General features: G+C 42.2%; 1 protein-coding gene across 3 annotated transcripts in view; it reads right to left on the reverse strand.

Annotated features, from left to right (window-relative positions):
* The window catches only part of TRPM7 (transient receptor potential cation channel subfamily M member 7), a 122,656-nt gene that overhangs the window by 92,646 nt on the left and 13,167 nt on the right, over positions 1-16,843 (reverse strand). For all 3 annotated transcript variants that reach the window (XM_053593315.1, XM_053593314.1, XM_053593316.1), the window contains exons 3-4: positions 14,586-14,624; positions 8,085-8,283 (exon numbers count right to left, since the gene is read on the reverse strand). In XM_053593315.1, coding sequence (XP_053449290.1) covers positions 8,085-8,283; positions 14,586-14,624 — 238 coding nt within the window. The remainder of the gene's footprint in view (positions 1-8,084; positions 8,284-14,585; positions 14,625-16,843) is intronic.

The raw sequence follows: 16,843 nt of genomic DNA on the forward strand, positions 1-16,843 counted from the left end.
TGAGGGACAAAAACTTATCTGTTAGGTATAAAGAACACTATTCTGGTGAGGGGCACACCAAAAGCCCTGACTTAAGCACTATACAAGGTATTCATGTAACAAAAACATTTGTACCCTTTTAATATTTTGAAATGAAAACAATAAACAGGCTGGTGCGGTGGCTTATGCCTGTAATTCCAGCAGTCTGGGAGGCCGAAGTGGGTGGATCACTTGAGCTCAGGAGTTCCAAACAAGCCTGAATAAGAATGAAACCCCATCCTAAAAAAACAGCGAGGCATTGTGCTGTGCATCTATAGTCCCAGCTACTCAGAAGGCGGAGGCAAGAAGATAGCTTGAACCCAAGAGTTTAAGGTTGCTCTGAGCTACGCCAGCACTGTATGCTAATGAGGGCAACAAAGTAAAAATCTGTCTCGGAAAAAATAAATAAATAAATAAGAAATAAAATGATCTAATATAGTTCATTTATAAATGAATTGTGACTGTGCAGTAAAATTTTAAAGACATTTTAAATTGGGCAGCACCTGTGGCTCAGTGGAGGTGAGCCCCATATACGGAGGGCGGGTTCAAACCCAACCCTGGCCAAACTGCAACAAAAAAAAATAGCTGAGCATTGTGGCAGGTGCCTGTAGTCCCAGCTACTCGGGAGGCTGAGGCAAGAGAACTGCCTAAGCCCAGGAGTTGGATGTTGCTGTGAGCTGTGATGCCACAGCACTCTACTGAGGGCAACAAAGTGGGACTCTGTCTCTTAAAAAAAAAAAAAAAGTTTGTATTTTTGCAGTTTTGTTTTGTTTTTTTGGCTGAGGCTGGGTTTGAACCCACCACCTCCGGTATATGAGGCCAGCACCCTACTCCTTGAGCCACAGGCACTGCCCCCCCAAAAGATATTTTATTTACTTGTTTAATTTAATTTTTTTTTTTTTGTAGAGACAAGAGTCTCACTTTGTCACCCTCAGTAGAGTGCCACAGCATCTCAGCTCACAGCAACCTCCAATTGCTTAGGCGATTCTCTTGCCTCAGCCTCCCAAGTAGCTGGGACTACAGGCATCCACCACAATGCCCGGCTATATTTTTGTTGTGGTTTGGCCGGGGCCGGGTTTGAACCCGCCACCCTCGGTATATGGGGCTGGCGCCCTAGACACTGAGCCACAGGTGCCACCCCCAAAAAAGATATTTTTAATCTGAGTGATTATTTCCTTCACTGGAAATAACTGTGGATTTGATCACACTGAGATATAAGCAGAAAATTCTAACAAACATGTCATGGTGTTAAGACAGATTCACCAGTTTAATTTTTATAAAGCCGTTCTATATAAAATGTGAAACAAAATAAGCTATTGTATCTGTGTACTAACTTTCTCTGGTTTGAAATATTAAAAAAATTACCTTTTTGTGGTATTATATCATAAAACATACATACTATGACCTATTTAATTCATTCTCTTTGCCTAAAGCACATTAATGAATTAGCTTATAAGAAACTTGAGAGAGGCTCAGTGCCTTTAGCTCAAGCAGCTAACGCGCCAGCCACATACACCAGAGCTGACGGGTTTGAATCCAGCCCAGGCCTGCCAAACGACAATGACAACTACAACCAAAAAATAGCCAGGTGTTGTGGAGGGCACCTGTAGTCCCAGCTACTTGGGAGGCTGAGGCAAAAGAATCACTTAAGCTAGGAGTTAAAGATAGCTGTGAGCTGTGATGCTATGGTGCTCTACCCAGGGCGACAGCTTGAGAAAAAAAAAAAAAGAAACTTGAGAGAAGTTAGGTAAGAGAGGAGCTTAGGTGTGAATTAATGCAATGAAGCTCCAGAAATCAAGCACATAACCTCTCCACTATAGGCCTTTCTTAAAATAAAATATTATTATTCTGGATATATACTTAAAAAGTGCTCATCTTCCAAAATTCAGGAGAGGTTCAATCTCTTGATTTACCATGATATTAATGTTGAAAGTAAAGAAAGCACTGTTATTACTAAATTTAAGTAAAATAGAGGTACATGGTGGCACTCGTAGCTCAGTGGGTAGGGCGCCTGCCACATACTCCAAGGCTGGCGGGTTTGAACCTGACCTGGGACAGCTAAAAGCAACAGTAACAAATGCAACAGAAAAATAGCTGGGCATTGTGACAGGCACCTGTAGTCCCAGCTACTTGGGAGGCTGAGGCAAGAAAATCACTTAAGCCCAAGAGTTTGAGGTTGGTGTGACCTGTGACACCACAGCAGTCCACTGAGGGTGACAAAGTGAGACTGTCTCAAAAAAAAAAAAAAAGGTACATATAGCACCAACATTTTGAAGACCTACCATAAAACATACATTAAGCAGTATTTGTATGTGGGTATCTCTATTAAAATTTTATACACACAATAATACATTAAACTAGGAAGATAAATACTATTAAGTATTCCCATTAAAGTCAGATAAAAAGACAAAACAAAAAATCTTACTATGACAACCTATGATGGCCTACAGACCCACAGGACCTGGCTCACATCCTCCCCCTTACCAGTCCCACCTCATCCCCTACTGCTCTCCCTAGGCATCTCTTTCACTTTCCCACACTACTCAGCAAGTCTAACATCCCATTAACAGAAGTTCCAGAAAGATGGAATATAGAAAACAGAAAAGCGAGAGACTTATATAGGTAGACAAATGTAGATAACAGATATAGATATATACACACATACAAATAAAAATTCAGAACACCAACTCTAAAAGCTTCCAGGCAGAAAAAAAGAAAAGAAATAGCCGGGCGTTGTGGCGGGCACCTGTAGTCCCAGCTGCTCAGGAGGCTGAGGCAAGAGAATCGCGTAAGCCCAAGTTAGAGGTTGCTGTGAGCCGTGTGACGCCACGGCACTCTACCCGAGGGCGGTACCGTGAGACTCTGTCTCTACCAAAAAAAAAAAAAAAAGAAAGGAATTCAAAGTGTTTAGAGCTGGAAAAAATGATTTTTGTAGCAGCCCGCATAGCCTATGGCTAGGAGGAATGAGAATTACAAGAAATACCTGTACAGCTCAATAATGGAACACCTTGGTGAAAAGGGCATGGGGAGGGATTTAGCTCTCCTAACAGGCATGAGAGCTTGTGAGATGAGAGCTTTGGTGAATTGGCAGTCTCTACACCTGAGGTGTTGAGAGGCATGAGATCAGCCTTATATTAGGCTGGAGAAGGCAGCAGGGAGCATGCGCATTCTATCATGGACGCGCTTACTCTGACTCTGTCTCCTCCCCTGCCTGCAGAACGCCAGCACAGTGTCTCTCTGCTGAAGATTACCAAGCTCTGCTAAAGACTAAGATCTATCTATTCTAAGACTGCTTTACTCTCTCTAAAATTCTCTTCTGCTAAAGTAGATAGCCCTCAGGCACCTAAAAGAGCAAAAAGCTCTTCCTTCCTGAGCAAGGTAGCTTTGCAGTCCACGTCCGGAACCTAGTTAAGCAGGCACGAGAGCTGGCCAGTCCCGGGCCATGACAAGTGGTGGCAGCAGTGGGCTGAGACAGATTTTATTTACTTTGAAACAGGGCGTAGCAGCACCATCCTACCTCACTGCAACCTCAAATCTCTTGGGCTCAAGTGATCCTCCTGCCTGAGCTTTGCAAGTAGCTGGGACTACAGGTACATAACACCATGTCAAGCTAATTCTTTCTATTTTTTATAGAGATGGGATCTCACTATGCTGCCAAGGCTGGTCTTAAACTCTGGGCCCAAGCAATCCTCCTGCCTCAGCCTCCCACAGGGCTAGGATTACAGGTTAATCACCACACCCAATAGGAAGAGACATTTTTAATATCATCTTGAAGAAAGATTCTTTGCAAAGGGATGTATTTCCCATTCTTTTACAAAGATCATGTAGCACTGAAAATCTCAGTAGTGACACAATAAAGAAGCTGAAAATATTTTTTCTTTTTTTTTAATAATTTTTTTATAGGTTTATTGGTTTTTATTTTTGGCCGGGGCTGGGTTTCAACCCGCCACCTCCGGCATATGGGACGGGTGCCCTACCCCTTGAGCCACAAGCGCCGCCCCAAGAAGCTGAAAATATTAGAATCCTACAAAATGGAAAAGTCTCCAGAGTTCCTTAAGAATGAACGCTTTATAGGCTGGGCATGGTGGCTCACACTGTAAACCTAGCACTTTGGGAAGCTAAGGCAGGAGAATGGCTTGAGGCCAAGAGTTGAATACCAGCCTGGGCAACACAGAGACTTCCTCTTGAGAAAAAATTTAAAAAATCAGCCAGGCCTGGCAGCATCTGGCTGAAGTCCTAACTACTTGGGAGGCTAAGGCAGGGGAATTGCTTGAACCCAGAAGTTTCAGGTTACAGAGAGCTATCATACTACTACACTTTAGCCTGGGTGACAGAGCAAGACCCTACCTTTGAAAACAAAACAAAATAAACAGATAACAGAAAAAACCCACCAGGATTTGTTGGATTAGTTCTATTCAGTCAGTTGTTCTGCACTGGTTTTACTTGTTCATCATTGGATACATAAAAGCAATACTGGGAAAACAGTCTAAAGTTAAATTTTTTGGGTGGCGCCTATGGCTCAAGGAGTAGGGCGTTGGTCCCATATGCCGGAGGTGGTGGGTTCAAACCCAGCCCTGGCCAAAAACCACACACAAAAATAAATAAATAAATAATAAAGTTAAATTTTTTAAAAAGAGACTATCAGCTGGTTGGAGTGGGAGGCCAAGGTGGGTAGATTGCCTGAGCTCACAAGTTGCAGACCAGCCTGAGCAAAAAGCGAGACCCCGTCTCTACCAAAAAATAGAAAAACTGAGGCAAGAGGATCACTTGAGCCTGAGCTGGAGGTTGCTGTGAGCTATGATGCCATAGCACTCTATCAAGGGGCAATAGCTTGAGTCTCTGTCATAAAAAAAATAAATACAAACAAAAAAAAAAACCCTAGTATTCTAGTAGTCTGTGCCTCTCTGACCAGTCTGGAAGTGACTGAGGACAGGCCAGGACCATGCTGCTGCTACTCCTGTTCCTGTCCCTCCTCTCTGGGCAGGCAGGAGAGAAGCCCAGCCAGCGTCCTACATCTCTTACCAGTGCAGGCACGGAGAAGCAACTGGCACCCCCTTCAGGCCTGAAAGCTCTCTCTGTAACATGTGCAGGACAGAAGGGGCCTCAGCATGGGGGGTTGAGTTCTAGAAGGGACATTAAGCCTCTCAATGTCCCCTAGGAAGGTGGGGAGAGGTGTTCAGTGTTCAAGTGCAGCAATCTTTGGCTTTACTACCAGTTCCATATGATGAGAGGTTTTGTTTTGTAAAAAAAAAAAAAAAAAAGAGAGAGAGAGAGAGATACTCCACTGGGAATTAATGAGGAAATCTACTCCCAGCAATAATAGAATAGGTTATTTTGGATCGACCTGCCCCTGGGAACTAGATAAATGATAAATAACACCTGCTATAAGACACTGGTGAGCTATGAAGGCAGTGAGAACTTGTGGGATCAGGATCCAGAAGAGGAAAACTTGGAGAGATGGAGAGATGATAAGCCCACAATATGGCACTATTTTTCTCATCAAGACATGGAGGCAGGCAGATGCAAAGGTTAAAATGTTTAACACTGGACGGCGCCTGTGGCTCAGTCGGTAAGGCACCGGCCCCATATACCAAGGGTGGCGGGTTCAAACCCGGCCCCGGCTGAACTGCAACCAAAAAATAGCTGGGCGTTGTGGCAGGCGCCTGTAGTCCCAGCTACTTGGGAGGCTGAGGCAAGAGAATCGCTTAAGCCCAGGAGGTGGAGGTTGCTGTGAGCTGTGTGATGCCATGGCACTCTACCAAGGGCCATAAGGTGAGACTCTGTCTCTACAAAAAAAAAAAAAAAAAAACGTTTAACACTAAATAAATAATTAAGTTTAGGGAGTTTCAGATACACAGAAAATTAAAAATTATGCTAACAAAAGCATGTGGAGTTACAAATATTCTAAAGGTTTCTGTATTGTCCAGAACAGGGTAAAAGAACTAATTTACAACATGGTTATGTGCCATATAACAATGTTATGGTCAAAGACAAACCACATATATGAGCTGGTCCTATCAGTTTATAATTCCATATTTTTATTGTACTTTTTCTAAGGTTAGGTATGCTTAGATACACGAATATTTACCAATGTATTACAGATGCCTAATTATTTAGTATGGAAACACACTATACAGATTTGTTGCCTAAAAGCAACAGACTACCATCTAGGTTTGCATACACATACACTCTGGTGTTAGTGTAAGGATGAAATCGCCTAAGAATGCATTTCTCAGAATGTATCACCATCGTGAAGTGACATGTGACTGTAAATAGCAACAAGTTAAAAATGTATTTTATGGTGTTTTTTACAAGATTAACGAACAGAAAAAGAATGTACATCAGGCTCTCTGTATCGATGGGTTTCACATTCGTGGATTCAACCAATCACGGTTTGAGAACATTTGGGGAAAAAAAACTTGCATCTGGGTCTCTCTCACCTTTGCTCCTTCATGAGAAGACTCCACTTCCAACTTTTTGGAAGTGCTCTAAATTTTCTCTTTGAAAAAATAAAAAATAAATTGCATTTGTACTAAACATGCACAGACTTTTTACTTGTCTGTATTCCCTAAATAATGTATTACATTATATATTATTACACTGTATTAGGCATTATAAGTAATCTAGAGATGATTTAAAGTATATAAGAAAATGTGCACAATAAGTTACATGCAAACACAATGATAAATAACTACGGATTTTGGTATCTGAGGGAAGATTCTAGAACCAATGCCTCACAGACACCAAAGGATGACTGTATAAATAACTACTAAAGAAGGCAGAAAACAATAAAAAGTATTTAATCCAAAAAGATAAAAGAAAGAAAAGAAAATGTAACAAAAAAGTGAGACAAATTGATAACATGATAGCAAATTTAAACTCAAACGCATTACTAAATATTTTTAAACTAAATGCTGTTTATAAGATAACCTCTTAAACATAAAAAAAGTTAAAAGCAAAAAGGAAGTTTAGCTACACTGACTTCAAAAAAAGCAAACTTTGTCAAATAAACAAAAAAAAAAAAAAAAAAAAAAAAGGGGGCGGCGCCTATGGCTCAGTCCGTAAGGCGCCGGGCCCCATATACCGAGGGTGGCGGGTTCAAACCCGGCCCCGGCCAAACTGCAACCAAAAAATAGCCGGGCATTGTGGCGGGCGCCTGTAGTCCCAGCTACTCGGGAGGCTGAGGCAAGAGAATCGTTTAAGCCCATGAGTTGGAGGTTGCTGTGAGCTGTGTGAGGCCACGGCACTCTACCGAGGGCCATAAAATGAGACTCTGTCTCTACAAAAAAAAAGAAAAAAGAAAAAGAAAAGAAACAGAAGACATTTTATGATATAAAGTTCAATCCAGGCTCAGGTCCTATAGCTCGGTGACTAGGGCACAAGCCACATACACCAAGGCTGTCAGGTTCAAATCCAGCTCAGGCCTGCCAAACAACAATGACAACTACAACCAAAAAACAGCCAGGCATTGTGGTGGGTGCCTGTAGTCCCAGCTATTTGGGAGGCTAAGGCAAGAGAATCACTTAAGCCCAGGAGTTTGAGGTTGCTGTGAGCTGTGATGCCACAGCACTCACCGAGGGTGACATAGTGAGACTCTGTCTCCAAAAAAAAAAAGTTCAAGCCACCAAAAAGGTGTAATTCTGTGTTTCTATGCATCTATACAAAGAACTTTAAAGTATGCAAAGAAATGACTGAGACTTTTTGGGATAATGCCATACAAATTGTGAGAGAAGCCTGTAATCCTAGCACTCTAGGAGGCCAAAGCGGGTGAACTGCTTGAGCTCGTGAGTTTGAGACCAGCCTAAGCAAGAGCGAGACCCCCATCTCTAAAAATAGACGGGCGCCAATAGTCCCAGCTACTCAGGAGGCTAAGGCAAGAGAATCACTTGAGCCCAAGAGTTTGAGGTTGCTGTGAGCTATGATGCCACAGCACTCTGGAGAGGATGACAAAGTCAGACTGTCTCAAAAAACAAAAACAAAATAACCCCCTCCCAAAAAATTGTGAGGTAAGTGTTTACTATGTAAACAAGATAAAAAGTAAAAACCTTACATAAAACTTGACATACCTTAGCTCTGTAGGAATGAGAACCCCCTTGAAAATTTATGACTCCATAAGCATCGGTTGGGCTCTGTTCTGTATGCTTTTCTACAGACCATTCTTCTATTGCCTGATTGAAATGGTCACCCAATTTCACATCTGAGTATTTCATGGCAAGACTTGCAGTAAAACAAGCATGTTGCTTGACCAAGCGACCACAAAAACACCTAAAACAAAAGTGACATTGTTAAAAGGCTATTCAAAAAATTAGAACGAAAAAATGAATTTAAATGAACGAATGAAGAGTACAAAAATTGTTTGACTTTAGGATATCAATAAATCAGTATTTACCACAGCATTGAAATAGTATAAATACATTAGTATAAGATGAAGTCATCACCTAAATTTAATGTGGGGCTTGAATAGCCAGGTCATAGAAATAGTATTCAGTACCAGAAGGAAATGAACCACTAATAGGAGCTACAACATGGATGAATCTCAAAAATAACCATGCTGAGTGAAAGAAGACAGACATCAAAAAATACACATTTATATAATTCCATGTATACAGAATTCGAGAAAATGCAAATGAATTTAAATAGTGACCAAAAGTTGGTCCACAGTTGCCTGTGGCCAGAGAAAGAAAAAGGGATGTCATTCCACCTAAAAGCACACACTAGACGATAATGTGGAAACCCAGTGGAATCAGGCAGTCTCAGTGATTTGATAAAAATCTTAAATCAGATTAGAGTTTGAAGCAGCCAAGGCAGCTAGAGTTTCTGAGTTAGAAAACAAAGAAGGAACTCCTCTGTCCAAACATCTGTACAGAGGAGTCTCCTCAAGTATACATAAGAATATATCACCTAAGGGTGGCGCCTATGGCTCAGTGGGTAGGGCGCAAGCCTCATATACCGAGGGTGGCAGGTTCGAACCTAGCCACGGCCAAACTACAACAACAAAAAAAAGCTGGCGGGCAGTGCCTGTGGCTCAGTGAGTAGGGCACCGGCCCCATATATCTAGGGTGGCGGGTTCAAACCCAGCCCCGGCCAAACTGCAACAAAAAAAATAGCCGGGCATTGTGGCGGGCGCCTGTAGTCCCAGCTGCTTGGGAGGCTGAGGCAAGAGAATCACGTAACCCTAAGAGCTGGAGGTTGCTGTGAGCTGTGTGATGCCACAGCACTCTACCCAGGGCAGTAAAGTGAGACTCTGTCTCTACAAAAAAAAAAAAAAAAAGCTGGCATTGTGGCAGGTGCCTGTAGTCCCAGCTACTTGGGAGGCTGAGTCAAGAGAATTGCCTAAGCCTGGAGTTGGAGGTTGCTGTATGATGCCACTCTACGAGGGCAATAAAGTGAGACTCTGTTTCTAAAAACAAACAAACAAAAAACCCAATATATCACCTAAGGCAAAGGTAAGAACTACTAGATACCACAAGGCTAAACAATTCCTGAACCTCATAAAGGACAGGGAACAATTTATGTTCCCACCAGCTAGAATGCAGAGATCTCATAATATAGAAGGCCTATGAGAGGGTCCTGAGAACAGTATTGTCTAATTAGAAGGAATAAATAAGACCTAGATAGCCCATGCCCTAACAAAGTGTAAGAACAAGACTCAAAAGGATCAAACCAATCAAAGTAATCTAAAATGCATGCTCAAGTAAGTCCTAAACTCCCTAATAAAAAAATAACAAAATCTAGTATCCCCAAACAAAAAAATCCACAGTGCAGCACCCATCAAAAATTTCCACGTGTGCAAAGATGCAGAAAAATGTAACACCCTCCCCACCCCCGACAATCAGTAAATGAAGACCAGAACTGAGAGAGATGATAGAATTACCAGAAAATGACACTAGACAGAGTGTGGTGGCTCGTGCCAAGGTGAGAGGATCACTTGAACTCAAGAATTAAGAGACCAGCCTGAGCAGGACCCTATCTCTACCAAAAATAGAAAAATGAGGGGGAGTTGTGGTGGGTGCCTATAGTCCCAGCTACTTGGGAGGCTTAAAGCCCAGGAATTTGAGGCTGCAGTGAGCTGTGACTGAGTCATAGCACTCCAGTCTTCCAGCCTGGTCAACAAGATAGACGCTAGGGCCGGGCACAGTGGCTCACACCTGTAATCCTAGCGCTCTGGAAGGCCTAGGCAGGTGGATTGCCTGAGCTCACAGGTTCAAGACCAGCCTGGGCCAGAACGAGACCTCTCTCTAAAAAAATTAGCCAGGAAAAAAAAAAAAAAAAATTAGCCAGGAGTTCTGGCAGTTGCCTGTAGTCCTAGCTACTTGGAAGGCTGAGACAAGTGAATTGCTTGAGCCCATGAGTGTGAGGTTGCTGTGTGCTATGACGCCACAGCACTGTACCGAGGGTGACAAAGTAAAAAAAAAAAAAAACAAACAACTACAACAAAAACAAGACAGACACTGTCTCTCTCTCTCTTTTTTTTTTTTTAGAGACAGAGTCTCACTTTGTCGCCCTTGGTAGAGTGCCATGGTGTCACAGCTCACAGGAACCTCCAGCTCTTGGGCTTAGGCGATTCTCTTGCCTCAGCCTCCCAAGTAGCTGGGACTACAGGTGCCCAACAACACCCAGCTATTTTTCTGTTGCAGTTTGGCTGGTGTCGGGTTTGATCCCACCACCCTCAGTATATGGGGCTGACGCCCTCTCACCAAGTCACAGATGCTGCTGACAGTGTCTCTTAAAAGGAAAAAAAAATGTTGAAGAACTTCTAGGAATGGAAAAACAGATGGTCCTAATGAAGGTAAAGACAGAGCATCTCTGAGGAGAAATGCAAGCTATAACAGAGAATCAAGCAGCAACTTTAGAACTGAAAAATGTGATGTGTGAAATAAAAAATGCACTAGATGGGTAAAACAGTGTATTAGAGACTGCAGAAATATGAATTAATGAACCTGAAGACAGATCAACAGAAATGACCTAAACTGATAAACAGAGAAATGTTAAATGAAAACATAATAGAGCCTCTGTGACCCACGTAAAATATCAACCAATTCGGGCAGCGCCTGTGGCTCAAAGGAGTAGGACGCTGGCCCCTTATGCCGGAGGTGGTGGGTTCAAACCCAGCCTCGGCCAAAAACTGCAAAAAAAAAAATATATATATATATCAACCAACTGAACGTATGTGTTAATATATAAGTGATTGGAGTCCCAGAGGGACAAGAGAATGGGGCAAAAAAAAAAGTTTAAGAACAGTAACTGAGGCTGGGTGTGATGGGTCATACCTGTAATCCTTGCACACTGGGAAGCCACGGAGGGTGACTTGCCTGAACTCAGGAGTTTGAGACCAGCCTGATCAAGAGTGAAACCCCATCTCTAAAAACAGAAAACTAGCCAAGTGATGTGGCATGTGCCTGTAGTCCCAGCTCCTCAGAAGGCTGAGGCAAGAGGATTGATTGCTCAAGCCCAAGAGTTGGAGGTGGTTGTGAACTATGACACCACGGCACTCTACCCATGGTGACAAAGTTGAGACTCAAAAGAACAATGAAACCTTCCAAATTAGGTGAAAATTTTGAACATGCAGATATTTTTGCAAGCAGAATAAGCACAAAGAGAATCACTCAGGAACATTATATACAAGCTGGTAAAAACAAAGGTACAGGGGAAAAAAACTTTAAAGTAGCCAGATGAGGGCGGCGCCTGAGGCTCAGTGAGTAGGGTGCAGCCCCATATACTGAGGATGGCGAATTTAAACCTGGCCCCGGCCAAACTGCCAAGAACAACAACAAAAAAAATAGCCGGGCATTGCAGTGGGTGCCTGTGGTCCCAGCTACTTGGGAGGCTGAGGCAAGACATTTGCCTAAACCCGGGAAGTGAAGGTTGCTGTGAGCTGTGTGATGCCATGGCACTCTACCGAGGGCAATAAAGTGAGACTCTGTCTCTAAAAAAAAAATAAATAAATAAATAAATAAATAAAGTAGCCAGATGAAAAAAAGACTCATTACACAAAGTGAAGCAACTACATTAGTGACAGGTACCTTCTCACCAGACACAAAAGCTAGAAGATAAAATAATGACATCTTTGAAGTTTTGCAAAGAAAAAACTCAACCCAAAATCCTCTATCCAGTGAAAATATCTTTCAAATGCAAAAGTAAAATAAACATTTTCAGGTAGGCCAAACTCAGAAAATTCATTTCCAGTACACTGCACTATATGAAATAATAAAGGAAGCTCTTTGGCCTCCTGAAAGAAGAGACATTAGATGGAACCTCCCATCTATAAGAAGGAACAAATAGGACTAGAGATAGTAAATATAGTGGCAAATATAAAAGACTTCAGTCCCCCTCCACCTTTTTTTTTTTTTTTCGAGACAGAGCCTCAAGCTGTCACCCTGGGTAGAGGGCTGTGGCATCATAGCTCACAGCAACCTCCAATTCCCAGGCTCAAGGGATTCTCCTGCCTCCGCCTCCCAAGTAGCTGGGACTATAGGTGCCCGCCACAAGGCCTGGCTATTTTTTGGTTGCAGCCGTCATTGTTGTTTGGTGGGCCTGGGCTGGATTCGAACCTGCCAGCTCAGGTGTTATGTGGCTGGTACCTTAGCTGCTTAAGCCACAGGCGCCAAGCCTCCCCCTTTATTTCTTTTAAAAAAGCCCCCAAAACCAAAAATTCAGTATCTCTCAAATAAACTCATTCTATGCACTTTTGCTCCGACCCTGCCAGAGACCTCATTTTCCTCTTATATTTCAACAGACGTTAATGAGCATAATTATTAACTCAGTAGCCCAAGTAGGAAATTTAGTTATGCTCAAATCGTCCCCTTTTTCTTATGAGACTCTACTGTTGGGGAAAGAAAAACAAAAACAAAAACAAAAAATCTCCCGGGCAGCGCCTGTGGCCAGTTGGTAAGGCACCGGTGGCCCCATATACCGAGGGTGGCAGGTTCAAACCTGGCCCCGGCCAAACTGCAACCAAAAAATAGCCGGGCGTTGTGGCGGGTGCCTGTAGTCCCAGCTGCTCGGGAGGCTGAGGCAAGAGAATCACTTAAGCCCAGGAGTTGGAGGTTGCTGTGAGCTGTGTGAGGTCACGGCACTCTACCGAGGGCCATAAAGTAAGACTCTGTCTCTACAAAAACAAACAAACAAACAAACAAACAAAAAAAAAAAAAAAACACAAATCTCCCACAGGGTACAGTGGCTCACACCTATAATCCCAGCACTCTGGGAGGCCTAGGCAGGTAGATTGCCTGAGCTCAGGAGTTTGAGACCAGCCTGAGCAAGAGAAATAGCTGGGCATTGTAGTCCCAGGTACCTTAGGAGGCTGAGGCAAGAGGATTGCTCAAGCAGTTTGAGATTGCTGTGAGCTATGATGCCAAGGAACTCTACTGTCTCCAAAAATAAAATCTCTTTTCCTCACATCCACCAAATCATATTACATTTCTTATTACTCTCTTCAAATCTATCTACTTCTTGGGCGGCGCCTGTGGCTCAATGAGTAGGGCACTGGCCCCATATACTGAGGTTGGCGGGTTCAAACCCGCCTCTGGCTGAACTGCAACAACAAAAATCTATCTACTTCTCTTTATTGTCATACCATTATCTTAATTCAGGTTCTCATTTTTGCCATAATTACTATAAAACTTTCTGAACTAGTAATTTTTTTTCCTCCTAATCCAATCTCAAAATGCCAATTGTTTTATAGGAAAAAAAAATTTGGCATGTTATTCATCTATGTAATATCTTTTTTTTTTTTTTGCAGTTTTTTTTTGGCCGGGGCAGGGTTTGAACCCACCACCTCTGGCATATGGGGCTGGCGCCCTACTCCGTTGAGCCACAGGCTCTGCCCCTGTAATATCCTTTTAACATGAAATTAAAAAGTAAAACCGGGCAGGGTGGCTTATGCCTATAATTCTAGCACTTGGGAGGTAGAGGTGGGTGGATTGCCTGAGCTTACAGGTTCAAGACCAGCCTGAGCCAGAGTGATACCTCATCTCTAAAAATAGCTGAGTGTTGTGGTAGGCGCCTGTAGTCCCAGCTACTTGGGAGGCTGACGCAAGAGAATTACTTAAGCCCAGGAGTTGGAGGTTGCTGGGAGCTATGTTGCCATGGCACTCTACCAAAAGTGACAAAGTGAGACTCTCTCAAAAAAAAAAAGAAAAAGAAAAAACAGAATCGAAAGTAGGTATTATAGTACACAAAACACTTAAATGGTTTAGCACTTACTTTAAGACTCAGATCTCTTACATCTCATCTTACCTCCTATTTCACAGTTTCCTATATAATCATAATGTCCTTCACTGTCAGACCTTCTCACATCCTGTTTTCGTTGCCTAAAGCCCCTTTTTTGCCATCTTTGTTGAACCCACTCTAATTCATTTTTAGAACTTTGCTCAGGTAGCTTCACCTGAGTTTCAAGCAGCCTTGTCTGATTCTTCACCTTCCAACTCTAGGTAAAGGACCCGTCAAAAATAATAACTGCATTTTATCCCTTCTTTTGTTTAACAGAAAGGCAGTACATTCTATAATATTTCTAATAGATCAGTTTTATTTATTTTTCAAAATCTGTACAATGTAATTAAACTTACCTGACAAGTTGCTGACAAATTTGACATCCTGGAAGGCATCTATAAGACACAAAAAGGAAATAAATTATTATTATTATTTTTTTTTTTGTGTGTGTGGTTTTTGGCTGGGGCTGGGTTTGAACCCGCCACCTCCGGCATATGGGACTGGCGCCCTACTCCTTGAGCCACAGGCGCCACCCAGGAAATAAATTATTTTAAGGTAAAATTTTTATTATTTAATCTAAACTATGTAAACCCTATCATGGAAGTAAGTACTAAATAGGCCAAAGTGGCTAATGCCTGTAATCTTAGCACTTTGGGAGGCCAAGCCAAAAGGATCATTTGAGGTCAGGAGTTCAAGGCCAGCCTGAGTGGATAGAGATCCCTGTCTCTACTGAAAATAAATAAAATCTATGAACTGTGGTATATACACTAGCAGAATATTACTATTCTTATGAAATATAATTTGAAAAATTATATTTACTGTAAAAATCTGTTAAAGAACAGGTACATCATTCTACATATAGACTGAATGAAGCAAAACAAAAAGCCATGCACTAAGATAAACAGTAAATCCAGCAAAATGTGGATTGTCTGTTATAATGACTGTTAATAATGACTGTCTCAGTCAGGTATGATGGCACAGGAGTCAAGAGGCAGAGAGTCTCCATCTCTTAAGAAAAAACAAAAAGGGCGACGCCTGTGGCTCAGTGGGGAGGGCGCTGGTCCCATATACCAAGGGTGGTGGGTTCAAACCCGGCCCCAGCCAAACTGCAACAAAAAAATAGTTGGCTGGGTGTCATGGTGGGCGCCTGTAATCCCAGCTACTTGGGAGGCTGAGGCAAGAGAATCGCTTGAGCCCAAGAGTTAGGGGTTGCTGTAAGCTATGATGTCACAGCCCTCTACCAAGGGTGATAAAGTGAGACTCTGTCTCTACAAAAAAAAAAAAAAAACTGTCTTGATATACTGAAACTCTGAGCCAATTTTCTGCTCTTCATAAGTTTTCAAACTTCTGATGTATATTACATTTACTACAAAAATGTGTTTGTAATGTGAGAGATCCATTCAATATTTACTGAGTACCCACTATGAATAAAAACAGCGACAAGTTCTATAACATAAAAAATACGTTAGTTAATAAAATTACAGGGAAGGTCACTGAATAGAGAACAAGGTCTGATAGGAGACAGGAAATACAAGAATATGCACAAATCTTGTAAATGTCTTTGTCAATTAATTTGAATTATATTCTACGCCTATGGAGACAAGTGCTCTATATGTTAGGAAATAACTGTATCTTGGATTTTCTTATCTAATCTTTTTAAAAAAGCAATTTTAGCAAAGATATCTATTAAGTAAATACTCAACTTTTCTTGAATTTTAGTTAACATCCTCTACCTGTAAATTATTTCTATCATATGTACTAGCCTAGACAGCATACTCTAAAATTGGAATGATACAAAGAAGATTAACAGGTAAATAAATAAACAATTTATATTATCAGAGCCATTTTTTTTTTTGAGACCTAATCTCATTCTGTTACCTAGGCTAGCATGCTGTGGCATCAGCTGAGCTAGAGATGCCCAAGAGAGGCTCAAGAGATGGTGGGCTCAAGAGATGCTCTTGCCTCAGCTTTCCAAGTAGCTGGGAATACAGGCACCTGCCACAACGTCCAGCTATTTTTTCTATTTTTAGTAGAGATGGGGTCTCACTTTGCTAAGGCTAGTCTTCAACTTCTGAGTTCAAGAGATCCTCCTGTCTCTGCCTCCCAGAGTGCTAGGATTATAGGTGTAAGCTACCACGTCCAGCCTATCAAAAGCATTTTAAAGACCGAAAGAATGATCAGGGATGCCCACAGTCTCTGATAAATTTTCCAGTAAATGATGATCTATATTCACATATTGGCAAACAAAAAGAGTGACTATTTAGGTTCATATTGATTTCTTCGGTGTTGAATACTTAGTAGATGCTCCCAAAAATGTATAAACAAATCTTTAAGTTCTTTTTTTTTTTTGTAGAGACAGTCTCACTTTATGGCCCTCAGTAGAGTGCCATGGCATCACACCGCTCACAGCAACCTCCAACTCCTGGGCTTAAGGGATTCTCTTGTCTCAGCCTCCCGAGTAGCTGGGACTATAGGCGCCCGCCACAATGCCCAGCTATTTTTTGGTTGCAGATCAGCTGGGGCCGGGTTTGAATCCGCCACCCTCGGTATATGGGGCCAGCGCCTTACCGACTGAGCCACAGGCGCCGCCCTCAAATCTTTAAGTTCTTAACAA

This window comes from Nycticebus coucang, chromosome 6, assembly GCF_027406575.1.
Source record: "Nycticebus coucang isolate mNycCou1 chromosome 6, mNycCou1.pri, whole genome shotgun sequence".
Lineage (NCBI taxonomy): Eukaryota > Metazoa > Chordata > Mammalia > Primates > Lorisidae > Nycticebus > Nycticebus coucang.